The sequence below is a fragment of the Lynx canadensis genome, chromosome B2 (assembly GCF_007474595.2).
Source record: "Lynx canadensis isolate LIC74 chromosome B2, mLynCan4.pri.v2, whole genome shotgun sequence".
NCBI classification, from domain to species: domain Eukaryota; kingdom Metazoa; phylum Chordata; class Mammalia; order Carnivora; family Felidae; genus Lynx; species Lynx canadensis.
Genome location: NC_044307.1, coordinates 40,706,837 through 40,733,130, shown reverse-complemented (window position 1 = coordinate 40,733,130; position 26,294 = coordinate 40,706,837). Strand labels below are relative to the sequence as shown.

Here is a 26,294-nt window from a genome sequence, read left to right as displayed (position 1 = left end):
CGGCCCCTGCGGCCCTCAGAGTGGGAAAGTGCAGCCCGCTTCCAAGCCAGGGCTGGTGGAATAGAACGAGTGCTTGGGTGGGGGAGACCAAAGAGCCCATCACAGAGCAGCAGCCCTAAAAACCACCGAGGAGTCAGCAAGAGTCATTCCCTTCTTCCATGAGGCTTGGGGTCCCCCATAACAGATGGGCCAGGAAGCAACTTCATGTTCTGTGGAGTTGCAGCTGGCGAGCCATTTGGGGGCATGCAGGGATTTGCTTCCTAAAAGTAGATCTGGGCGGGGCACCTGGGTGGCTGAGTCTGTTAAGCGTCCAACGTTGGCTCAGGTCATGACCTCACAGTTCATGGGTTCAAGCCCTGCATCGGGCTCTGTGCTGGCAGCTCAGAGCCTGGAGCCTGCTTCTGATTCTGTGTCCCCCTCTCTGCCCCTCCCCTTCTCTCTCCCTCTCTCTCTCTCTCTCTCTCTTAAAAATGAACAGAACATTAAAAGTAGACCTGGTCATGTAACACTGCTGCTTGGGCAGTAATCACATGATGACTCCACTCATGGTGTGGTGTGGTGTGGAAGGAAGTGTGTCCACCATAGAGACTGGGTGCTGGCCTGAGAAGGCTGCATGGCCCTGTTAGTATCCCACCAGGTCTTAGAGGCACTCTAACTCTAAGAGATGTATAGTCTGGCTGAGAGCAGAAAGGATTCTTCTTGATCTAGTTGGGTGATTCCCCATCTGAGCTGCAACCGAGAGCTGCACGGGCTCTGGACCTGCAGTGGGGTAGCTTATCCAGGGACAGCTGCTGTGACATGTCCCCATCATGATCCTCTTCCACCATTATATATCTTTTAAGTTTATTGATTTTGAGAGAGAGAGAGAAAACCAGCAAGGGAGGAGTGGCGGGGGGGGGGGGGGGCAGAGGACCCTGTCCGTGCTGACAGCAGAGAGCCCAATATGGGGCTCAAACTCAAGAACTGTGAGATCGTGACCTGAGCTGAAGTCGGACAGTTAACCGACCAAGCTACTCAGGCACCCCCTCCATCATTGTGTTTCTGATTCCTATTACCTCTTGGCTATTTTGATGGATATCTAAAAAGAACCTTGACTGCTCTTTGGCCATTCAGCTAAACTGTTGGTTAATCCTTTCTCTCTCTTTCTACCTTTGCTCCTGAGCAAGGGGAGCGTATGGGAGCTGGGACCCCATGGCCTTGAATATTAGACAGAATTTGAGGAACACTGATGGAACCATTCCAGAACCCCAAATCCCACTAACCTCCTCTGTTCATGTCCACTCCAGCAAAACTTCTCCAACACTCAAACTCTCTTCTCCTACCTGTCGTGACCGTTGCACAACCGGAAATGTCCCAGCCTCCAGAACTTGTGGAAGATGCTTCTTTCTGCTGGGGATTAATCAAAAAGCTGCTTTCCTTCCGGAAGTAAAGATAACTTTACAAACCAAAGAAATCAGGCAGTGGTGGCCCTGTGCTTTAGATGTCTGAGCCAGCCCAACCCTGCAGAGCATATTCTGAGTCTGGAGCCAGAGGCTCTTGGCTTGAGGACCTATCACCAAGTCACACAGGGAAGGTGTTTATTTCAGAAATCTGAGTTTCTGTCACTGACTCACACATTCTCTCCAGGAACCTGATTCACTAATTTTGGCTGAACCTTCCAAGGGAAGGAACAATTCAGATTTCCTGCAATTTCAGCTTCATCAGTCAACCATAGCAAAATGGAAATCCTGGGCTTATTCTGGTTAGGAGGGAAAGTACTGCAGTTTGGGGGATTATAGCTCTGAGAAGTGGAGGAATGTCAAAGTCAAAGGCCCAGCCACGCACCATCCAAAGAATCAGAGATGTGGCAAATTCAAAAAACCAGAAAAATGAAGCCAAGTTTTCTGCAAAACAGCCACGGGGACGAGCCTTCCCTGGAGCCCCCAGAAATAGGACTTATCTTAGGAATAAGCCTCATTTCTTATGCAACACAAGCCAGTACCACTCGGCGTGATCATCTGCACATCCTGCTTTCTCATTTATGGAGGGAAAAAGATTGTGAAAATCAAGTTCAGCCCCCAAGGCAGATGCATCAGCCCAGCACTGCGGGGGCCTCTTCCTCATCGGTCTGCAGCTTTCTCAGGGGCTGGTCCCACTCACCTCTCCAGCCCCATCTGCTTTCTCTTTGCCAGAAGCCTGTAGTTGAACCCTACTGGATTACTGCTCATTCTCTGAGCACCCCCGTTTCTTTATCTGTAAAATGGGTAACAGTGATCTTGCAGGGTTATTGATGGAGCCAAATAACTAATGTCTGTGAAGTACTTAGAACCTGGCACACAGTAAGCACTTAGAGATGCTAGGGTTTTTGTGCTTTGTTTTTTTTTTTCCTAGCTCAGCGTCTTGCATGTAGTAGACACCTAAAAATACCTGTTGAATGAATGAATGGATGCAACATCTTACTCTTGCCTCTCACTTTTGCCTCAGCCCCTTTTCCTCCCCAGAATTCCCTTCCATCTCCTCCTTGCCTGAATTGCTTCTTGGGGTCCTTTAAAACTCAGCTCGGGTGTTTTCTCTGCCTGGAAGCCTGGCCCTCACCCGAGCGTGATGCTGCTCCTTCTTTGTGCCCCGTTGGTACATGACCTCTACCTCAGCATCGCAGCCATCACTTTGAACACCGTGGCCTCCTGGTTTGTCTCCCCACTAGATGGTGAGCATCTTGAGGGTGGAGATGGCCAAAACTGCCACATTTCAAGGAGCACATGCTGCATGAATGCTTGCACCCGTGAACATCATAATTGCATAGAAACTGTAGCCACAACGTGTTGAGCACTCACTGTTTTCCAGTTACTAAGCTAAGCCTTCTTGTGGATTATCTTCTTTAACCTTCCCAAAGATCGCAAAAGCCGAGGGCAATTAGAATTGTTCCCATTTGTAGGTAACAAAACTGAGCCTTGGGTTCAGTAACTTGGCAAGGCCAAGGCCCTAGCTGGGATTTGAACCCAGGTGTCAGGGTTGCTAACCGTTACACTACGTTGATTTTTTTGTTCAAACGGGAGTTGGGAGTTGCATATGTATTAATATCACTTGGTAACCAGTTGTGTTTTGGAACTTAACTAAGTAAGCCAGCACCGACAAGTAAGGAGAACTGTGCTCTGTTCTTACATTTGTTTTGTTGTAGGCTCAGACAAGTGGACCTCCCTAGAAAGAAAACTGTTTAACAAAGCACTAGCCACTTACAGCAAAGACTTTATTTTTGTACAGAAGATGGTAAGTATGCCTGTTCCCTTCGCTCACTTGAAATTGAATTGGGGAAATTATACACCTTAAAGACACACAGAAATATTTGGTTATTGGTTTAACTCTCAGGAAAAGAATGTCTTCCACTCATCTCTGGTGAAGGATGGTATTTGTTACAGGGGTGGCATCGCCCAGTGTCAGGGCTGTGGGGGAGAAGGAGGACCTAGATTATTTGGACATGGTGGGGAGTTATTTTTATCTTAATAAAAATGTGTAATTTATACACTCTATCAGAATAAATAGAACTGAGGCTGTTGGTTTACAATGTACATGATTTATTTCATGTATATTTGACAGATTTATCATGTTCTTGACAATTCTTTTTCTGAGACATTAGAGAAGGGAAGATAACGTGCCTTCCCCCTAGCCAGTAGCAGAGTTTCTGGAGTTGGGCCCCTAATCATAACGACAGTCGTAATAAAAATAATAATACTTTGTATATACAGCATCTCACAGCAAAATAGAACTCTTGTACACAGATGAAGTAGCACTTTTCAGCAGATAATGAACTTAACAGGCCTTAATTGGCTGAGAGGTGGTTGAGGCTAAAAGTGAAAATGATTCAGTGTATCAGAAAATCAATGAACAATGGAGCCATATTGTGTCATTAAGGTCATTAAAATGTTCAGGTCCACTGAGAACGGAGTCTCCGGCAACACCTCCCACTGGCTCTGGGCTGGCCCGATGCTACCCACCGGGTGCATGTCTCCTGTCCTTAATCTAGGACTTTCCTTGGTGGGACAGGTAGACTTTTCTCTGCTTGCCTGCCCTCTCCAGATCTGTATTCACCCCTGCCTTTCCCTACCTTGGAGGCCACCATGCTCTTTGCTGCCCTGTAAGCTCAGTAGCCTCCGTGCTCTCGTGCTGTCCTCTTTCTTGAGTCCCCATCCCCCAGGACTGACCTGCCCTGGGCCTCACCCCTTGCAGGCCTGCACCTTGTTGATTGGTGACAGACTCCTGTGTCGTGCTTGCCAGGCGACACAGCCTTTCCAGCAAGTACTCTCTGAGACAGTGTCCTCACTCCCTGAGCGACTAGTGTAGAAACTCAAGAAATCAAGTGGTGGAAAGAGGGGCACTTTCAGAAGGAGACAGCTTCTGGCGGGACCTCTCTCATCTCACAGTTTGGGTGGCTGGTCTCCCACCTCCACAAGTATGGCCAGCCTTTTATCTGCCTCCAGAAGCCCACATTATTGAACCCCACCTTGAGCTTGGAGATCTATGAACTACACAAAGGCATTTTTTTTTCTCTTTAAAATACATGTACCTTTGCCCCTTGAGGGAGGACAGGGCAAGGCTTGTTTCCTGCAGAAACTAAGCTCTTGTCATCCTAACTTTTGCCTTACATTCCTGTTCGATTACTAAGGAACATTTTTCATAAATAGATTTTGAAGGTCAACCAGTCGGAGAGCCAAATACGCTCAAGCACATTAAATGAAAAAGCATGCTGCTCTATGGGTTAAAAAAAAGGAATGAGCTCTCTATGGGCTGACATGAAAAAAATCTCCAGGCTATATTGTGAAGAAAAAAAAAAAAAATCAAGTTGCAAAACAACGTATGCAGTGTGAGGAGAAATATATTCTCGTGTTCTTTAGTATGTGCGTGAAGAGATTCTGGAATGACACCCAAGAAATTAAGAAGAGGGTTTAGCTGTGTGACAGGGGTGGGGAGGGTGAGACCCAGATGGAGGGAGAACAAACCGCGTGGGAAGGAGGTTTTTCACTGTATACTTTTTTTTTTTTTAATTGAATCGCACGCACCTATTCCCTATTACAAAATTAAATTTTCACAAAAGTTTGCGGTTTGGCACACTGCCCACTGCTGAGCTGATGTGGAGCTGGCTTTCCCGGCAGGTGAAGTCTAAGACGGTGGCTCAGTGTGTGGAATACTACTACACGTGGAAAAAGATAATGCGCTTGGGGCGGAAACACCGGACACGCCTCGCAGAAATCGATGATTCCGTGGTGAGTGAAGCCGCTTCCGTGCGCCCCGCCCCCACCCTTCACCCAGGTTAGTAAGTGGCGGGTGTTTGGCTCGGCTTGGCTGCCGAGGTGACCACGGTGAGCGGGTGACAGGCTTCAACTTCCTGGCATAGAAATGCAGAAGGAAGGTGGCTCCCGGTTGGCCCCATAGCTCAGCACTCCATTAAGGAGGTAAGGGCTGGCCTGGGTTCCAGGGCAGGCAGGGAGGGAAGCCAGAGAGGTCCCAGCCTTGACTTGATGGCTTATAAGTGGGCACCCTCGGCCCCCTGGGATATCCTTTCTGATCCGTCCGTGTCACAGATGCTGCTGACCAGAGACCCGGAGCCCTCGGGTGTTACCACAGCTTCCGTTAAGCGTGACCAAGGAGGAGCCTTGGCCTCTAGATAGTTCCAGGAACTCTCAATTATCAAGGAACAGTTAGCAGCATGTGTATTAGTCTAATCCTTGATCACCATTTATCCCCGAGACTGATTTCGTTCATTGGCCGATGATCCAAAGTTGTCTGCGTGTCAAGTATGCACTAAAGATGTGACACGCTAAAGCTAAAGATATCGAAATCTCCAAATCCCTAGTGTGCGGCTTCAGTAATTACTATCACTTTGTCCTTGTGGTTAACTCTTTTTTTTTCCCTGAGTCTATAACCAGGGAAAGTCTCCTTTCCACACATGGTGGAAAACGTTACCTGCCGTGCATATGTATGTAAAAATGGCACGTCTTACAACAGATTAGTAAACTCTAGGCTATCACCACTCGGGAAAGTGTTTAGAATTCATGAATGTGATGGATGTCTGTAATATACTTTCATTCCCGATTGTGCCACGGTTTTGTTAGCACCTGTGTGGGTGGTTTTCTCTGACACGTACATGACACCTTCTGTGTTCCGGGCATCGTGCTAAGCGCTTTACCGATATTGACTCATTTAATCCTCAGAGCCAATCTGTGAGGTAGGGAACTGAGGCACAGAGCCTAAGTAACTGAGCCACGGTCAAATGGAGAGTGTGTGGTCTGAGCCTGATTCCCTGTCTAGTATTTAAGAGCATTCAAATGCAAATCCTCTTAGAGAAGTATAAAAACACTTGGACTCATTAATGCCTCAGGGCCCAAGTTCCTACCTGGCCTGGGAGACCTAAGAATGATTCTAACTGTGAAATATACGCACATATTTGAATTTACATTTAGACCCACAGGTCAGGAAAAAAATCGACATCTGTATCAGAGATGACGATGGTACTGTGTGTTTGGGGTCTCCTGTGACCCGGGCTTTCGTGTGAGTCGTTTAAGTAGCGCTGTCTCGTATCTGAATAGCATTGTTCTCACCCGTGCCTGATGTTTAAAAGAAACAATGTGGCCTCTCCTGGTTTAGTCAGCTAAAAGCAGTCGAGTTGCCGTGATGTAAATATCAATATGCGTGTAGTGCTGTGGGCGATCAGGGATGTTCACTGGCCTCTGTCCCCCCCCCCCCACCAGGAGCATATACTAAAGTTGGGAAGATGTGGCACACACAAGTGGAAGCTTTAGCATGAACCCCAAGAGTGTTTACAAGCAGTGTAAGACGACAACCAAGAAAGGCTTGGATGGGGCCTTAGGGCCTCTCCCTCATCCAGCTCCATCATTTCACAGGCAGGAGGTTGAGGCCCAGAGAGGGGAAGGGCTTCCCAAGGTTACACAGAGCATTGCTTTCCAGATGAGTGGATGGACAGTAAACAAGGAAGCAGGAGGAATCCTGGCCTTGGAGACCTAGGACCTGTCTCCTAAAGCTTACTGACCTATAAAATGGGGCAGATGGTTTAGATGATTTGGAAAATCCCTTCCAGTTCTGAAATGTTCTGGGCTCTGTCAGAGTCATGTTTTGGAAAAGGGCAAAATCTGAGGATATGGCTTCCTGAGGCAAACTGATGCCTTTCCAGCTTGTGTGTTACCAAGTGCCTAGGACAGTGGCTGGCATAATATAGGCCTTCTAAATGTTTGTTGAATTAATTGAGTGAACATCACTCCCAGATAGGAGTCACTGTGGGTCACAGCAACAATCCCTCTATGAACTCACTGCAGGGAGATGAAGTGCACAAGGGGATTCAGAGCAGGGATTGCTGCTAAGGAAGATGTTACTACGCAAGGAAGAGGTGCCATCTTGGGCCAGCAGGGCTTTGGAGATGCATAGAAAGACCTAGGCTGGGGCGCATGGCTGGCACAGTCTGTGGAGTGTGCGACTCTTGGTCTTGGGGTTGTGAGTTCAAGCCCCACATTGGGTGTAGAGATTACTTAAAAATAAAATCTTAAAAAAGGTAAGAAAGGCCCAGACCTGCATGTAGCCTCAGACTAAAGAGGAGAGGTTAAGACGATGCCCAAGGAACCACACCTTCTTGGGCTTACTCACCAGGAGCCAGTATTTAAGCTGGGTCAGGAGCATCCCCACCCTTGTTACCTTAAGGAGAACCAAAAGCAACATGCAGAGATGACTCAGGCCCACAAAAAAAAAAAAAAAAAAAAAAAAAAAAAAAAAAAAAGTCTTGATTTAAGGCCAGCATGTAGCTCAGTAACTCCCTTTTGGGCTCTGTGAAGGCACAGCCAGCCTCTTGAGGGAAGTTTGTAGAAGAGAGATGAAAACCTGGGACCATGCAAGAAATGGGGAGGGTGCAGAAGGCACAGTCCTAGGACAGGAGTCCTGCCCTTTGTCCTCGGGCCTGCCTGGACACTTGGGACAACTCTCCCGATCATAGGTCCTCAGTGTTTTCATCCCAGATGGAACATGATGGAACACGCTCAGGTCGTTCAGGGACTTGTGTGGGGAGACGGGAAGAAGACAGTTGGTGAGGAATGGCTGTTCTTTAGGTAGCCATAAGGCCAACACAACACAATAGCCTCCTCCGCTTTGGAGACTTCTACCCTGAGGTCATCATAGGTCCTTCCACCTTGGAGGCAAAAGAAGGGGACCAAGGTGGACTCCGTTAAGGATATGGGAAGAAAGTGTGCTGATCACATCTTCCTGTCCCCTGCCCGTGCTCATGCTCCCACTCAGGACAGATCTGTGGATCTGGTTTTGCCCAAAATTCAGCACAATTCAAGAAACCAAGTGACAAAAGTGACTGACATTGGAAGACAGCAGTCAGGACTCCGAGGGCAAAGCTCACCCACAGTCTAAGCACCTAAGTTACTCTAACACGGTCCATCAATGGGGCGGTGGCAGGGCGGGGGGTGGTGGTGGCGGGAATAGCCTGCTGCTCTCTGACATTGACCGGCAGCTGTTTCCAATGGTTGTGAGGGGTTTAGGACCTCCTGTCTTTGGGCTGAAAATCGAAACTATGTGCAGATGGACACACATTCTCCTGTGGACATCTGCTGCAGGGTCAATAGATGAAGAAGGCTGAGGTGTTGAAATCAGACGGTTTGGGTTTCAAATCTCAATTCAACTTCTTTACCAGCCGTGTGACCTTGGGGAAAGTAGCTCGCTGGCCAGTTTCGTCGTTTGCTTAAAAAAGAAAAATTTGTACAGGGCTATCGGAGCACTAGAAATTATGTGTGTGTGTGTGTGTGTATGTGTCCACGTGTGTGTGCGCGCATGTGGTACCTGATTCATAGCAGGCATTCAACATGCTTTCATCCCCATCATCCTCCTCATCATTAGTGATGGTGACACTCAGTTTTGTGTCTCTGAGTACATTTGGGCTGTTGAGAGTTTGTATTTTAACTTAACAAGTGTCTCACAATGCAAATTCCATTTGCATGCCTGAGAAGTAAGAGTATCGTCCTCCTCAAGAAACCCTTGTTGCAGACACTTAAGGCTTTAAGCACCATGTTAAATATATAACCACCTCCTCATCCCGTATTTGCCCACCTTCTACCAATTTTGGAATATTACTCAATGTTTCATTTCACAATACATCATGAAATGGCCAACTTGTTGATACAAAGTTGTACATCTTGGGATTTTTGTCCTCCTATCTTTGTATCTCTTAGTCACTTTGGTAAAGCCCATATGGCTTGATGATACATCATCTTGTGAACGTGTATAGATTGCCAGTTGAAATAAAACCTATCTAAATTCCGGAGACACGTGTAATCACAGTGCAGTATAATTTAATCTGTGATTTTGTGGCTCTGTGGCATGTCTCTTCTATGAGTTTTTAAGCCCCCCAAAAATGGTGTTGTGAGAAAAATTGTAATTATAAATGGTACTGTAAAACAAATGCCATTGCCATTGAAAGTTATTGGATAATCTAGTTTAAGTGCCCCGCTGTAGGCCCTGACCTGCTTACTAAACTGATTCTTGAGTCCACAAAGTTCCATTTCTGTAAAGGAAGGGAGGGAACCATTAGAGTTCTACATACTGTGGTTTGACCTGAAACTCCTTGAGGTTGAAAGATGATGGATTCATATGGGAATGAGACCATTTAAGGAAAATCCACCTGTGTGTTCTATGCGAATAAGAGACCTACAGCTTATATATGATGAATCACTCTGTAAAATAAAGTGGGCCTACGTTTGTACTCATTGAAGTCTTTCAGCACATGTAATCATCACTACTTAATCGTAATTAACCCACTGGAAACTGAAGCCATTTCTCAGGTACACCTTGTTGCCACATCATCTCAAATATGCATGTAAACGCTATCAAATGCAGACAACAATGAAACCATGATAGAGTGTTAAATGCCCCCTATTTACTGGCATTGACTTTCTCCCCTGCCCCCAATCCAAACTGGAGAGAGACAGCTTATTGTCTCTGGATCCCAGGATCCCACTATACTCTTAGAAATCTCCACCCTTAAGGCACCTTGGTGGCTCAGTCGGTTAAGCGTCCGACCTCAGTTCAGGTCATGATCTCACGGTTTGTGAGTTCGAGCCCTGCATCAGGCTCTGTGCCAACAGCTCAGAGCCTGGATCCTGCTTCGGATTCTGTCTCCCCCTGTCTCTGCCCCCTCCCCCCTCTTAAAAATAAATAAACATTAATTTTTTTTTTTTTTTTTAAAGAAAGAAATCTTCATCCTTTTCAGAAATTCTCCCTTCTGGGCTCTGACAATCATAGGCTGACCCAGAGTTACATCACTGTCTGGGATCAACCAAACTGGAGCCCGAGTCGTGCTTTAAACAGAGCCTGGTAGACACAAATGAACTGCCAGGGTCAAGGGCAAGCAGGACATGCCATTTGTTTCCTCGTCTGTAAATGAGGGTGCTTCCATGTCGTTCAGTGATCCAGCAAATACAAAAATGCTTTGTAAACTGTGAAGGGCTGTGAAATAGAAGCTGAAATGAGGTGGATGTAACCTAGAACTGGGTTCTAGCCCTTTCCCTGGTCCTCGGTCCTCTCTCGGCCTAGAGGAGCCCACATCTTTCCATGAGAACAGAGAGCCCAGAGTAATGTGGTTAAACAAGAAGTAGAATGAGGGCCTCCTCCGTCCCTGCCTTCCGTCCCAATCCACCCATAGTACGACACCAGACTGCTCCAGTGACTTCCTGTCTTGGTAACCCTTGGGAAGGCGGGACCTTCTTTGTTCTCCACCTGCTGCTATTCTGAAGGAAGGGGAGGGGACACAGTAGCCACAAGGATATTTAGTCACAGAAAATATTTTTCTTGGTCTTTTTCATAGAATGCCTGCGGAAGGCATTTCTCCAAGCATGTGATGACAGACCAAAAAATAAATAAATAAGGGAGGGGTCCAGGGGGATATCCCTTTCCCCTTTCTCTCCTCAAAGTCATTGCACTTCACTCTTCCATTCTATTTTCTGACAAGAGCAAACAGGGGTGCATCAGAGCACTGTGGGTCACATGCTTTCCACAGGCCACGGGTCAGAGCAGACATCTGGGGCATCTCGTGTGGAAGCGTGTCATAAGGCCTGTAGACAAGTCATTACGTAGGTCTTTAGTCCCTCTCCAGAGGGGTTTCCATAGTATCATTACTGCTTGAAAACCCTGCTCACTGCTCCGGGGAGACAGAGTGGCTCACAAGCGAGTTTTAATCCTTTTCAAGGTCTGCTGGTCTTGAACAAGGGGGAGAAAGTCTACACACAGAAATCTCTCCTCCCTGCTTTAGCATATTTTGTAGAAGTGGTGAAAGGATCCAAAGTGAGGCAGGGGGACTCTTTCGAACTCAGAGCCCCAAGCTCTGGTAGAGACCACCATAGCACTCCCCAGAGGACTCCGTGGGCCGTTCCTTAGACAGAACCCCCACCCCACCCCCCACCCCCACCTCACGTCCAGCACCTTTCTCCTCTCCTGGCTGGTGACTCTGTTCATCACTAAAAATGCTATTTGGGGCTGTCCCCCCTTTTGCTTTTATTGCCTTAACACCAGACGAGTGAAGAAGAAGAGGAGTTAGAGGAAGAGGAGGAGGACCCAGAAGAAGATAGGAAATCCACGAGAGAAGAGGAGAGTGAAGTGCCCAAGTCTCCCGAGCCCCCCCCAGGTCCCGTGCTGGCTCCCGCGGAGGGGCCACCCCTGCAGGCCCTCGGCCAGCCCTCTGGCTCCTTCATCTGTGAGATGCCCAACTGCGGGGCCGTAAGTATCTCTGCATCCTCTGTCCTCCCCGGGGAACCTGCGACTCAGAGGGCAGTGGGCTGTGCCTGGCTTTAAGGACCACGCATTTTAGAAAGGGTGCACTTTCCGCAACGAAAGCTTCACAGAGGGGATTCCGTGTCGCCGGGATTTTCTTGCTTTGTTTTCATTTACTTACTCAGCTCGCACACACTGCTATGCTGTGTGCTCAGGGGACACAGAGAAGATCCCTGCTCTCAGGAAGCGTGTGATCCAGAGCTCTTAAATGCTGCTGCACATGGCTTCGCAGTGAGCCTTGGCCTCCAAAACTTATGCCCCATGTTTCTTGGTGCCTCTCCACCCCTCCGGGCCCTGTAAGCATGCATTTTAAATGTCCCGAGTGGGGAGCCCACTGAGAAGGCTTCGCATTTCCTATCACATAAAGTGTTACTCATTCAAATGTCATCGATTTGAAATTTGAGAGAAGTGTTACAAAGATTTGGCTAAAGTTTACCTGGGTACTTTTTGGGGAGAACAAAAAAATCTTACTAAGCAAATTTATCATGGAAACAGGCTGAAAGGGAGTCTGTATAATTTTTTAACCTAGTGCTTTTCAAGTACATGGGAAATAACATTTAGCTAAAATAAAACAAATTTGTTTCATCATTCTTAGCCCTATGGCAGGCCTTAGAGAGTCCGTGCTGGTCTGTTCTAAGGCTCCCAGTATATTTTAAAGGACGTATTTTTTTTAAGTTGTTAACTTTAGACTTTCAGTCCCTCGTTGATCCCCCTCGAGTCCGTATTGTTGAACTTTTCCTGAATCGGATTTCTTAAAGCCCGGCACACCTGTACAGGCAAATTCTAGGTGTTACAAAAGACGAGAATGTTGCTCCTTTACAAGAAGTCCTGTTTTGGGGCGCCTGGGTGGCGCAGTCGGTTAAACGTCCGACTTCAGCCAGGTCACGATCTCGCGGTCCGTGAGTTCGAGCCCCGCGTCGGGCTCTGGGCTGATGGCTCAGAGCCTGGAGCCTGTTTCCGATTCTGTGTCTCCCTCTCTCTCTGCCCCTCCCCCGTCATGCTCTGTCTCTCTCTGTCCCAAAAATAAATAAACGTTGAAAAAAATATTTAAAAAAAAAAAAAAAAAAAGAAGTCCTGTTTTTCCCAAGTTACTTGGGTTGATCTTTGCTTGTGCATTATACAGGACAATGGTGTCTTCCAGAGTGTATTGAATGCTGCTTGATGAGTCTGTCACGTAGGTGGAGAAGGCAATAGGCCTTATAATATTTAGATACTAACGCAGAAGTTCACTTGATTTACATTTGATGAAAAAAAATGAAAAAGTAAGAAAAAAGGGATCTGCGTTTTGCATCAGCTTTGAAGAAAACATGAGAAATTGCTAGCTTGTTTCTGTCTTTGATGTTTAATGACCTGGAAGAGTCACTCCATTATTTCCATTTTGTATAGAGCGCTTCCGTGCAGGGATGATTAAGATGTGACTTTAAATGACAGTATTTCTGGGTGAATTTGTTTAGAAATTGACTGTTGCCTCAATTCATAGTTTTGTGTACAGCAAATTCTTCACTGAGTGGGGAGTCCTCTTTCGCTTGTTTCCAATCAGAAATGCTCAGCAAGCTGGATATATTTTAATGATTTTTAAAACTCACAGAGAAAAAGCATATTGGTTTTATTCCTTGCCTAACCCTGAAGGTTTTGGTTGCTAAATCAGCCATAGATTTTTTTTTTTTCTCCCTGTCAGACCATAAACAGAGCTCATGAACTTAACACAGAGCGAACCACCTGCAAAGCAGTGGGTACTGATGTGTTTCACAAGCTGGAAGTCGGGGCTCTTAGAACTCAAGGAGGTGGATTGCATCCCTTGCCAGCAGTGGTGCTCAGCTGGGAATGATTTTGCTCCTCAACATTTGGCAATGGTGTGGGGACAGTTAACGTCACAACTGGAGAGGTGCTGGTGGCTTCTCCTGGGTAGAGGCCAGGGATGCTGTTAAACATCCTACTCCACACAGCCCCCCTCCAACAAAAAGTATCCAGCCCCAAGTATCGGGAGTGCTGAGGTAGGGAGAGCCTGCTTTATGACAAGCTTCAGCTGTCATCCTGCAGTAAAATTTGGGAGTCTTCAACATTGCTTCAACAGTTGGCCACTGATGGAGGCTTGAACGTAATATACGGGATTTATCAGGTCAACGAATCAGTCTTTCCAACTGTGTTTCTTGGGGCTCTAGGACTTCCTGGGCGGGGAGATAGAGCTGAGCAAATGCACTCACTTCCGGGGTGCTGTCTCTATTTCAGCCAGAGCATCTCTGCTTTTAACTGAGAGCTTTTGAGCAAGACCCGATTTGTCTTTTTTTTTTTTTTTTAAGTAAGGGGGAAAAAAAAGAAAAGAAAAGGGAGAGGGTAAAAACACCTGGAAGCTGGTCAACTCCCTCATCTTAGAGATGGAAAAAAAGTAAGGCGTACAGAGGGGAAGTGGCCCAATGGCCCTCCCTCTCAAAGGTGCTGGGTCTGGCCCCCCAGTCCCCTGCCTCCTGGACAGTTTCTCTGTCCTTCATACTGTGCATCTCGTCCTCGGGTTGTAACAACAATGTGTGTGTGTTGGGTTGTTTTTTTTTGTTTTTTTTTTTGTTGTTGTTTTTTGTTTTTTTTTATGGGCTCAGTGTTTGTGGTTGTAGTATCTGACCTCGGCTTTTAGCGCATACACCCAAAGTTTGCTTACGTAAAACCCCTGCGCCCCGTCATTAGACACTGTTTCAAATATCATGTGTTTTACCACTGAGTAACTAATAACCCTAATTTCCTTTTCAGGACTGTAGATGTCATGTCACTCCCTTTCTTCCCCAGGTGTTCAGCTCCCGACAGGCACTGAACGGCCACGCCCGTATCCACGGTGGCACCAACCAGGTGACCAAAGCTCGGGGTGCCATCCCCTCTGGAAAGCAGAAGCCTGGCAGCGCTCAGAGTGGATACTGCTCAGTGAAGAGCTCACCCTCTCACAGCACCACCAGTGGCGAGACAGACCCCACGACTATCTTCCCCTGCAAGGAGTGTGGCAAGTAGGTGAAAGGGGACCAGGGACCGAATCTAAGTCCAGGATGAACAATTGCTCCGTGGAGGCCAGGCCAAGATGGTCTGAGGTTTCTTGAGCGAGTAAAAGAACCCGGAGTTTCCAAAAACTCCCTCCTATCATCTTGGGGTCTGCATGGTGCCTCAGGGTGGGTGGACCTCGTCTCTGATTCAGAATATGGTCATTCTGATACCCTAAAAGCCCTAATAAGGACAGACATCTTCAGAGCAAACCTCTAGTGACAAAACTTGACTCTTTTTCGGAAATGGTGGATGGGACTCGGATTCCCACTTCATCCCTTCACACCCAAGCCACATCCACTCGCGTCGCTCTCTTTGCATTCCTGCTGAGCGATTTGACAATGGCCCCAAACACCTAACAGGAACTCTCCTATCCCTACGGTTCATTCCTGTGCCCGGGGCAGACATCACTAACCGATTGCTACACTCCTCTCTATCATCTTAAAGCTTTGCCATCGTGGGGCGCCTGGGTGGCACAGTCAGTTAAGCGTCCGACTTCAGCCAGGTCACGATCTCGCGGTCCGTGAGTTCGAGCCCCGCGTCGGGCTCTGGGCTGATGGCTCAGAGCCTGGAGCCTGTTTCCAATTCTGTGTCTCCCTCTGTCTCTGCCCCTCGCCCGTTCATGCTCTGTCTCTCTCTGTCCCAAAAATAAATAAACGTTGAAAAAAAAAATTAAAAAAAAAAAAAAAAAAGCTTTGCCATCGGAATGCTTCAAGCAGGCACAATCAGTTGATCGGGGTGACCCAGGAGATGAAGCCTATCTGTCATCCCTGCCCTTTTAAGTATAATATAAAACAACTAAGAGAAAAAAACTGACAGTAGGTAGTAATAATAGCCAACATTTACTGAGCACAGAAATGCCAATACTGCTTTTATCCTTGTGATACAAACAAAGATTGAATGTTAGGTAAAATCACCTGCCCCAGGTCACATCCCCAATAAGAGCAGAGCTGAGATTTGAACCCATCTCAGCTCCTGACCACTGCTCCATCCTACTGGTTTGTTTATTTTAGGTCGAAAATATCACTGATGGTAAGATGTACAGGGTTCCCTCCCCCAGCCTCCTGTGTAGAATTTCACTCTGCTTCTCAGTGAGTCTGTCTGACTTTGGTTGTCAGGACTGACTTCCTTTAGCATCCCTAGTTGTGCGAATGAGGCCAAGTGGTTCCTCTGCTTATAATATGCATCCTTATTAGGATATTTTAGGCAACTTACTAGTACCTGCCATTTATCAGGGCCAATTTGCCTGGCACTGTTTTAAAGGGTATTTACGTGTATTGATTAATTTAACCTTCAGCGAAATATGGTAGGCACTTTGAGTAGCTTCTTTTTTCCAAGCAGAGAAAATGAGGCACAGAAAGGGTAAATAAAGTCTTTGTCACGGCGCCCATCCGAGTTTGGATTTGAGCCACGCAGGCTGACCTGGGGCCGGCACTCTCAGCCTCTGAGAGAACCTAACTCCTTTTGGTGGCTCTCGCCGCAGGGAGCTGGAACTTAGCAGCAATTTTCCCTCTATGAAGCACAGAGATCGGGGAGATGGCTTTTTAGGTATAGCTCCCCTCTGTGTTCCGATACCCTTCAGAACCAGGACAAGATATCCCCTTCGTCTTACCATGGAAAAATGAGCCCCCAGATTGATCATGAGGCTCAGTGACTTGAAGTAATGAACCGTCCCACCTGTCCCCAGAGAGGAGCCAACACCTCCACTCACAGGGCTACCAGCAGGCCATGACTCCTTACTCCACCAGGTGGAGACAAAGAACATTTTAACAAACAAAAAGTAGCATTTCGAGCTTTCTGGCTGTCTTTCAGTGACATCCATTAAGTGTTTTTCTTGTCTTGTTTTTATGTTGCTTGTGACCTTTTAATACCATAACTCCAGTTAAAATGAAGATATTTTCTGTGGTTTTCCGGAGTAGAAATAATAGGCAAATGTTTGCAGAATGCCTGTTTTAGCGGCTGAAATCATGTTCATCACATTAAACAGTTTCAATATGTGCAATTGTGATTCATCAGCTCTGCTTGTCTTAGGAATCAGAGTTGTTTTTTGTTTTATTTTGTTTTGTTTTCCCTTTATGGGCTCAGGAATGAATGCCAGATATTTGTATCACCCCATCTCTAGAAACAGGCAGTCTCACATCTGGGCAAACTGTTTCGGAAAAAGGTTCAGATAGAAATATTTTAGGCTTTGCAGGCCATACTGTCTGTGTCCCAACTACTCAGCTCTGCCATTGTGGCCATAGACAATACATAAACAAATAGACTTAGCTGTGTTCCAGGAAAACTTTATTTATGAAAATTCAGTGGGCTGAATTTTGTCCACTGGCCATAGTTCGCGGGCCCCTTATCCCAGAGTTTCTCAACCTCAGCAGTGACATTTGGGTCTGATAAGTCCTTGTTTGGGGAAGACGGGCCACCCTCTGCATTATAGGGTATGTAGCCACATCCCTGGGCTCTTCCCCACTAGGTTGGAAAAATACCATGCCCCCCTCAAGTTGTGACGGTCAAAAATATCTCGCCAGTTGTCTCTGGGGAGGCAAAATCACCTGCAGCTGAAAACCATTCTTTCATTCTAAACCTAAAAGTAGGAAATTATGGTAATACGATCGCCAATAAGAAGGGGTCTTAGGTGAAAAGAAGTGGTGGGTGCAGCTCAGAAGTCAAGTATAGTAAAGACAGAACGGGGCTGGCGGCATTGGATTTGGCCACAGAGTTACTGGTGACCTTGAGAAGAGGGTTTGGGCTGCAGGGGAGGGGACAGGCGTCCAGTTGGAGAGGGTGGAAAAGAGAGGAATTTACCAAGGGTGTGATATACCAAAGTGAGAAGGGTCAGGCAGAGCCTTCAAGAATTTTGACTGCGGAAGACAGAAACCACAGGCAGGTGATGGATGGGTTTTGTTACGGGTACCATCAGAGCTCGGCAGCATGAGTGGGGGATTCTTGGGTTGTGCTGAGAGAGAGGGGTAAGCTAAAGGACGAGAAAGGGCATGAGCTGCAGACCACAGAGGGACAGGAAGGCCTTTGAGAATCCATTCTCCATTGCCACAGAGAGGAAGCCTGACACCCTGTGCGTGTGTTCCTGTCCCCATCCCCTTTCCCTTGTAATGCTAGGAGAGGAGAGGCAACAGGTCACAGGGGCAGGAGGTCCTAGGTGACCAGGGACTCTGTCAAAGCCACCCAAACCAGACGTTAGGCCACACGGCCCCTGTTCCCTGTAGGACGCCCAGATTTCCAAGAACTCAGATCTCCTGAATTTCACAGTGCTTCTTTTTTCTTCATTCTCAGAGTCTTCTTCAAGATCAAAAGCCGAAATGCGCACATGAAAACGCACAGGCAGCAGGAGGAACAGCAGAGGCAAAAGGCTCAGAAAGCAGCTTTTGCTGCTGAAATGGCGGCCACGATCGAGAGGACTACGGGGCCCGCGGGGGCCCCGGGGCTGCTGCCCCTGGACCAGCTGAGCCTGATCAAACCCATCAAGGATGTGGACATCCTCGATGGCGACGTTGTCCAGCAGTTGGGAGGCGTCATGGAAGAGGCCGAGGTCGTGGACACGGATCTCCTCTTGGACGACCAAGATTCGGTTTTGCTTCAGGGTGATGCAGAACTATAAAGCCCCGCTTGTCATGCGGAGACCGCGAACACCCACGACCTCCGTCTTCGTTAATCAGGAAACCTGGACTCCCTGCTCATTTTGTAACCATTTTAAACTACCTGTTTAAAAAAAAAAAGTGGTCGTTTCATTCAGGTTTAGAAGAATTTTTTTTTTCAGTTTCTTTTCCTTTTATTTAAAAAAAAAAAAGTTTTTTGTGGGAGGTTGGAGGGAATAAATAATTGGCACAACTCTATTTAAGAGGTGTTTCTCATCTGGGCTACATTCCCACGAGCTCATTCCTGGCAGGGAATAAACCTGACCTTCATGTTCTTTGGCTTTCAGATGTCAACCATCCTTGTTGCCTTTTATCCCAAAGCTTGCCGTGAGCGTGTGTACGTGTACGTGTGGGTGAAGCAGGCTTACCTTCTTCGAGTGGGGGCCTTGGGCCATCCTTTCCCACTGAGAGTTATTTTTGTTCTGTTCTGACCTCATTGTGTAGTTTGCAGTGAACTCGGAGTCTTTGCCAGGAGATTCTGTGCTAAGGGGGCAACTTTTCCAGGGAGCGAAGCAAGCCCTCGTGTTAACACGGCTTTCCTCTAGCACACGCACCGTTTGAAAAGTTGACCGAATGTGAAAATAAGTCTTCTCCCTGCCTCGCCTGTCACCGTTAGCCTGTTTCCAAAAGTACTGTATAATTTCAGGCTTTCACTCCCCGGCAGTGCTTTCCTGAGGACCTGGTTCAGAGAGGAAGTGCACCCTCTTCCGTGTTCCCGGGGGACCAGTGGCTCTGATTCGTGGATTGGCAGAGCCGTGTATCGGCATGAGCCCACGCCGGCCAGAGGTAAATAACCCCCACTATTAAGTTGCCGGGGCTCTTTAGGGAGGGTGGTTGAGGGGCACCCATTCAGGAAAGCGCAGAAGCATTCTTCGGCCCAAAAACTAGACTAGAGGAGCCCCTGCTCTTTTTGGCAACACTGTGAATGGTTTTGTGGAGTTCTGAAATTACTTTGTGCCACTTGGAAGTACCATGAAACCTCATTCACTGGGGTTTTGCTGTTAATTCGCCTTTGCCAGACTGTTTCCCAACACATTGGATAGCAAATAAAAGTGCAGTAGCATTCAAGGCCAACAGAAATGGTTTCAGATACCACTTTAGCTCCAATGTTTGCATTCAAACAAGGAATGTATTCATTCAAGTCATTTACCAAAGCACTTCTAGAATTCTCCAAGCTACATCACTGTGCTCTGCTTCCTCCTGTCTGTTGTAGCAGGGTTGCTGTTTGTACTTGAAGGTAATAAGCCTGTAATCCTTCAAAAATGGCATTTAGCTCAGGCTTTTGAACTGAGTCAGACTGCCCCATCCCCCTGTTAGGGCAAATGAGCACGCGTCTCCAGAGTCCGAGTCAGTCAGCCGGGGCAGAGAGGACGGCCCCTGGCAGCTCCCCCTTGAGCTTTAAAGCTGCCCGGCTGCTTCTGCTTCGGGAAGCAAGGGCTTTGAGGCCCCGCCCCACCCCGGGGAGTCTGGTTCCCCAGCCTGGGTAGGTGTGGCCCATCCCCCCAGGCAACTTGGCTGGCCCACTAATTAATAGCTTGACATTAGAGAGAATATCAGCAGAAACCAGAGGACAGGTCCTGAGTGTCTTTTAAGTTTGACTCTGGCAGAAGCATTTAGCACCCACTCATGGCCCACAGCGGCCCCACCTATGGGTGATGTTCTCTGAATCTCAGGAAAGCCATGGGCAGAAGAGAAATAATAAAGGTTTCTTTCCATTTCCATCATTCTGTTTTCAGACAAAGAGGTCTTGGAGGTTTCTTTTCATCTTTTCTATAGGCAAAAAGAAAGGTTTTATTTGCTGCCGTTTTAGGTTATTCTCATAGGTTTTGAGTTAGAACTGCCTAGGCAGTGTGCATCAACTTTGTGGCAGGACTGTTCCAGAACCATTCCAGCGGTCACATCAGCTGACTGTGTCTGTCCCGGTGACTGCTTCCCTCTGCGTGCTGGTGTCTGAGAGATTCTGGAATGGTTCTGCTATCGGGTCTATGAAGGCTTATCTATCAAAGGAGCAAACACCCAGAAACATGTTTATAAAGCAAATGTACTTGCTGCATTTGGAGACTTGCCCAGCCGTTCCCGTTTTAAACATTAAAAATAAACCCGAGTTGCCAAGGCAAAAATGTAATGCACAACTTAATTTTGATTTTTCACGCAGTATAACGTAAGCATTTTTGACTCGAAATAACCAAAGAACTCCTCCTTCCCGAGACAGTTCAAATTCCTGAAGTAGTATTTCTTGACAATATCAACTTAAAAGAATTGACTTCATGGTAAAATATTGCACTTACTTGTTTCTGAAATGATTCTGCCTGCATGTATGTGTTGTGTTTTTGCTTCCCTCACCCCTCCCCACCCCAAGAACTTCTCTTCCTTAAGATTGATGTCTTCAACACCATTACTGTTTACTATCAAATGGTTTTTCATTAGTGAATTTAGACCTCTTTGAGAAAGCTTGTATATAAAAAGTTAACAGATATATTTTATGGAAAAACCCATCTTATTTTCAAATATATTTAACTGCTGTTCTATTTTATTAGAGGAAGGTTGTAAATATTTTCTAGGAGTTCTATTGTAAAGAAAAGTATTTTTGAAAAAAAAAAGTAATGTAATAAAAACGAAAACATTTTTAAATAGTGATTGCTTCCTGTTCTGGCTTCGTTATGTTCTATTCTCAGCAAATGATTTGCATGCCTTCCCATTTCAGGATGTAATTTATTCGGGTTTGCACTATTATAAGTTGACATCATAATATTTAGCGTACTTAACTGTATTTTCCCTGGAATGCAGGTCCCTTGGTCCATATCAGAAGCACTATGTATAGCATCTTCATAATTGTTCTTTTGTAATGTGTGTATTTTTAATAAGGATTTTATGTAACATTTTGGCCAAAAGAGGACAGTATTTTCTAGTGAATTTTATAATACATTTTGCTAAAAATGTTTCTTCGTAGGTCAGTTTTTGTTAAGGTGAACCAAAAGTCTTATTTTACCAGGGGTTTAAAAAAAAGTTTGAAGCTTGAAAGCAAAGTTATATTTAAACATCATATGTAACAAATAAATAAAGATGTTTTATAGACTTGTCCTAAAAAGGTGCATTCCTTCAAAACAAAACTGAGGCATTCTAGGTTGGTTTTCCCCCTGAGTGAAAAGCATTTTTTTAAGTTACCACAATCCTTTTTTCCGAAAGAGAGCCAGAAGAATTTTACTTCAAAGGTTCCAGTCATTAGCCTTCTCAGAAATTTATTACAGTTCCTATAGATAGGCCTTCATTAAATAGAGATGTAACCAAACAGACACTGTCCTATTTATTTGTGAAAACCTGATTCGATATTGCATCAGCTGCTCTGAAAATAAAATGTTATCTTTTTGAGTTTCATTTGGCTTAAACATTCCTTCTTTCTAGCCACTGAAGTGACTTCTCAATGCTGGATAAATGCTAACTTACCTGTTCGTTGGTTTCTGAAGAGCGATTTAGAGGTCTGCTGATGAGATTTAATGCTCGTTAGAGTGTCCCCTATGCACATCCTGGAGGCCAGGACATAACATTTCTGCTACGAAGGGCAGACAAGCCCCTTGGGTTGGCGGTCTCCACACCATACTTCGAAGACTGCAGCTTAGGGAGCTCGACGTTACCCACGGGCGGCCCACGGTGAACGCACCACGAGGTCCCATCCACCCTAGCGTATATGCATCGCTTGTCTGGATTTCCAAAGTCTAGACTGTGTTTACTTTCTGATGATTAAACACAAACTTTAGGAGAAATCTGAAATTCTGGGTTTCCCACAGAATTTGCTGTAAGGGGCAGGGGGGGGGCATGCCTGTGCAAGGACCTTGATCTAGGTTCTTTTGGGGGCTTTTTACTCAAATATTTAGCCATCAGTTTTAGACAGTTCTGTATGAATAAAACAGCACTTCCTCTAGAAGCAGTGTGCATTAAGCCAGTCATTTAAATTCTGCTTCCAGAGGTTCACGCGTCCAACCTGAAGACTTTTTCCTATGTTTATATGTATTCATTCAGTACTCGTGAGCCCCATGTGTACGAACGACACTGTCCCACGCATACGGGGGCGGGGACTTGATCTAATTCCACTGTTGGGAAGAGGAAAGGTCATGTTTTACTAATATTCTGAACCCCCTTATCACTACTGCCTTTTCAGGCAGAGTATATCGGGTACTTAGCAACTATTTGTTAAATTGGCTAATTATTACTACTACTAATAATTAATTAATTAATTTCTTCTACTCTTCCAGGTATGCTTATCCGTGTGTGTGTGTGTGTGTGTGTGTGTGTGAATAAATAAAGCCTCTTGAGTTTACCTAAAGTCAGTTCTGAATTTCACAGATTCCCAGTCTACCTTCCCCAGCCATAGCCAGCCAGTTGAGGTGTTCTAGGAATAAGGATGAGTTTTAATGTTGACACAAGCAAAACACAATGAGGAAGGCATGTTAAAAATTCAGCAACGTCTTTCTAAGTGAACCATACCCCAAGGTAAGTGTGCAATGTTTCTGTTGGAGTTCTAAAGGCCAGAGCAGACATACGTGCTTATTTTGCATTCCAGCACACATATTCTTAACACACCACACCAATATTTGCTTCGGACTGTTTTAGGTCATTACTTCCTCCGCTTGTGTGGCTTTATTTTTGGCAGGAATCGGCTTTTTTAAAAGCCACTTCATTGAGATACTGATTGGCATATAAAAAGCTATACGTATTTAACGTCTACGACTTGATGAGTTGTATCTTTGGAGATAAGTGTATACCTGTGAAACCATCACAATCCAGGGACAGGGGATGTCTTTTAAAACCAAACCGCCTGGTGCAATCAAAATATGGTAGAAGTTAGAAATATATGGCACACATGCTTTTATTTTTCCCGGACATAAAGCAAAGTGTACTTGCATCAACTATCCAGAATCATCTGGCCGCCTACTCATCTACAGTAGATCAGATGTGTGAAAGTTTAGGTAGTAGGGAAGAGACCCATAATGGATAGGTCAAGCTTAAGAACACTGTCCTCGCCTACACGCCAGGGCGAAGAACCCTGTCTACGGCCCCACTGCTGGCCAAGACCTGGTTTTGCCCCTCACAATGATCCTCCCCGTTGCCCCCAGTTAACCGGGCCTGGGTTGGCACCTGACCCCATGCTATTAGGCCCATAGACTGGTGGCACACAATACCCACATTTGAGAGTATGAATGGAGACAGTGAGCCAAAGGCAGCGAGCAGTGACCATGTGCAAGGCAGAGTTCTGGGGGAGCAGAAACTATTCATAGGCAGGGAAAGCTCACCATTAGAGAGACCATATTTGGCCTCAAAAATGGAGTTGGTATCCAATCCCCAAGGTTACTTTCAACCCACTTTTTCAGTTCCAGGAGCAGTTCAGGCCACACGTCTTTAAAAATAAAAATAAGCCCTTGAGGCGCCTGGGTGGCTCAGTCGATTAAACGCCCAAATCTTGGTTTTGGCTCAGGTCACGATCTCACAGTTTTTTGAGTTCGAGCCTCGCATTGGGCTCTGGCAGCATGAAGCCTGCTTGGGATTCTCTCTCTCTCTCTCTCTCTCTTTTTCTCTGCCCTACCCCCACTTGCACTCTCTCACTCTCTCTCAAAATAAATAAACTTAAAAAAATAAGCCCTTGTCTCTTGCTGAGAGGTGGGGGCAGTGGGGTTCTCTATTCCTCAAGTCCACAGAGACTTCAATAGAACTTGACCTCAGCATAGAGTCAGCAACAATCCACTGCAGGGGTAGAAAAGGGACTGAGCTGGGATTTTGAAGATTATTGGGATTATTGGTTCAGCTATAACTAATCATACAACTTTGAGTGGGTCATTTCACCTCTGAGCCTCAGTTTCATCACCTATAAAATTAGGATAAAATTCGTGTCCTCCCGTGAGGATCAAATTAAGTAACATAGGTGAAAATCATTGCCTGGCTGTAATGTCACCATCATTGTGGCTGCAGAACCCTTACCCAGCTGGGACTACTCAAAGGGGGCAGGAGGCAGACTGAAAATCCGTCACAGAAGTGCCATAAGAGAGAGTGATGCAGGGGCTCCTCGATAGCTCAGTCAGTTGAGTGTCCAGCTTCAGCTCAGGTCATGATCTGATGGTTCATGAGTTCAAGTCCCACGTTGGGCTCTCTGCTGTCAGTGCAGAGCCTGCTTCAGATCCTCAGTCTTCCTCTCTCTCTGCCTCTTCCCTGCTCACACTCTGTCTCAAAAATGAATAAACATTTATTTAAAGAGAGAGAGAGAGACTGATGCAAACTTCAGAAGCAACAATAGAGCTGGAGAGCTATTGGAGAACCCCTTCAGCTGAGAGAGACAACTTTGAATGTCATGATTCAGAAAAAGCTCTGAAAAGGGCACTGGGCAGCCTGCCAAGGTGGGGGCACAGCTGAGGACAGTGGAGGTGCACACAAGCGAAGTGTAGTGTTTGCACAGTCTGATGTAAAAACACCTGCATCTCTGCCACACCTCCACATGGACAGAGTTCTGATGAAAAGAGACCAGTCTGAGGGGCCAGAAAACTGGTGTCAGTTCCTTCCTATCTTCATCAACTTGTGCAGTGTTGGGAAAGTCATTCTACCTCTTCCCTGGTTCTCTTGCCTGCAAAGTAGAGTAAGTAATACTTTGTGGGGGGAAATGTCTTTGCACAGTACTTTAATTAGACGGTACAAAACGTTCTCATAAACTTGATCTTATTATTTTTAATCTGCTCAACAATCTTAGAAGGCAGGTGAGGTAGCAGCTTTATGTTACAAATAGTGGATGACATTCATCTTGCATCATTATGTGCTGGGCATTATACCAAACATTTAATCTGCCTAGCAACTCTTTGAAGTGGGAACTATTTTATCATCTCTAGTTGATATATGAGAAAATTGAGGCTCAGAGTAGGCAAGATACTTGCCTGAGTTACTGGCAAGCCCAGTCACTCAGCTAAGTGGTAAGTCTGGGTTGAGAACCGAGATCTCCCAATTAGAAGTCCAGAGTTTTCCATTATGCTGAATTGCCTATGTGAAAGCACTTGGGGAGAATAAAGCTTAGAGAACTGCACAAATGAAATAAATTTTTATTATAACAAACCCAGGTTATAAGCCTTTTTACTTGCAGCTAAATTATGGTGGACATTAATAACGACATTTTTTGGCTATAATACTTTTTGGTTTCTGGTACTGGATAACAGCAGCTATTGTAAATTCTGAAATGCTACAGTAACACAAGGAAATGAAGACAGGAAGACTGGTAGGATGGTGATGTACAGGATGGCTGGGTCACAAAAATGTCATTTGTTGTGGGGAAGGAATGTGGGCTTCAGGAACACAGCAAGGCTATTTTAAGGAGGTAAAGGGATGGGACCTAGACTCAGTGCAGTGGTACATTTCCTTTTTTCATTTTCTTAAGATTTCATTTTTAAGAAATCTCTACACCAAAGGTGGGACTCAAATTCACAACCCCAAGATCAAGAGTCACATGCTCCACTGAGCCAGGTAGGCACCCCTGGTACTTTTCCTTTTAATGAAATAGAAATTTTGTTAAAATTTTGAAACATACAGAAATAGGAAAATAAATCAACCATTAATCCACTACCCAGAAATAACTGCTGCCAATATATTAACTATATACATTTTTCAAAGCCTGTGTTCTGTTACCTCCAACCAAACAGGAACTACATAAGCAAACACGATTTGAAGAGGAAACACTGAAGGAACTTGGTAACTATCTACACAGGGGCTGATGCAATGTGACCAAGACCCGGCGTCAGCCAAGCAGCCGACCCTAGGGAAGCCAGCTGGACTCTCAGTCCCACCCTCAAAAAAACG

The 26,294-nt window shown here is 45.9% G+C and overlaps 1 protein-coding gene across 7 annotated transcripts in view; it reads left to right on the top strand.

The window, feature by feature from the left end:
• TRERF1 (transcriptional regulating factor 1) overlaps positions 1 to 20,387 on the top strand; it is a 210,790-nt gene extending 190,403 nt beyond the window's left edge. For 4 of the 7 annotated variants that reach the window (XM_030315515.1, XM_030315519.1, XM_030315517.1 and 1 more), the window contains 5 exons: positions 3,158 to 3,246; positions 5,127 to 5,237; positions 11,545 to 11,748; positions 14,545 to 14,792; positions 18,109 to 20,387. In XM_030315515.1, coding sequence (XP_030171375.1) covers positions 3,158 to 3,246; positions 5,127 to 5,237; positions 11,545 to 11,748; positions 14,545 to 14,792; positions 18,109 to 18,433 — 977 coding nt within the window. In that variant the 3' untranslated portion in view covers positions 18,434 to 20,387. The remainder of the gene's footprint in view (positions 1 to 3,157; positions 3,247 to 5,126; positions 5,238 to 11,544; positions 11,749 to 14,544; positions 14,793 to 18,108) is intronic. The other 3 variants (XM_030315520.1, XM_030315518.1, XM_030315516.1) reach the window with 1 other exon arrangement.
• The last annotated feature ends 5,907 nt before the right edge of the window (positions 20,388 to 26,294 follow it).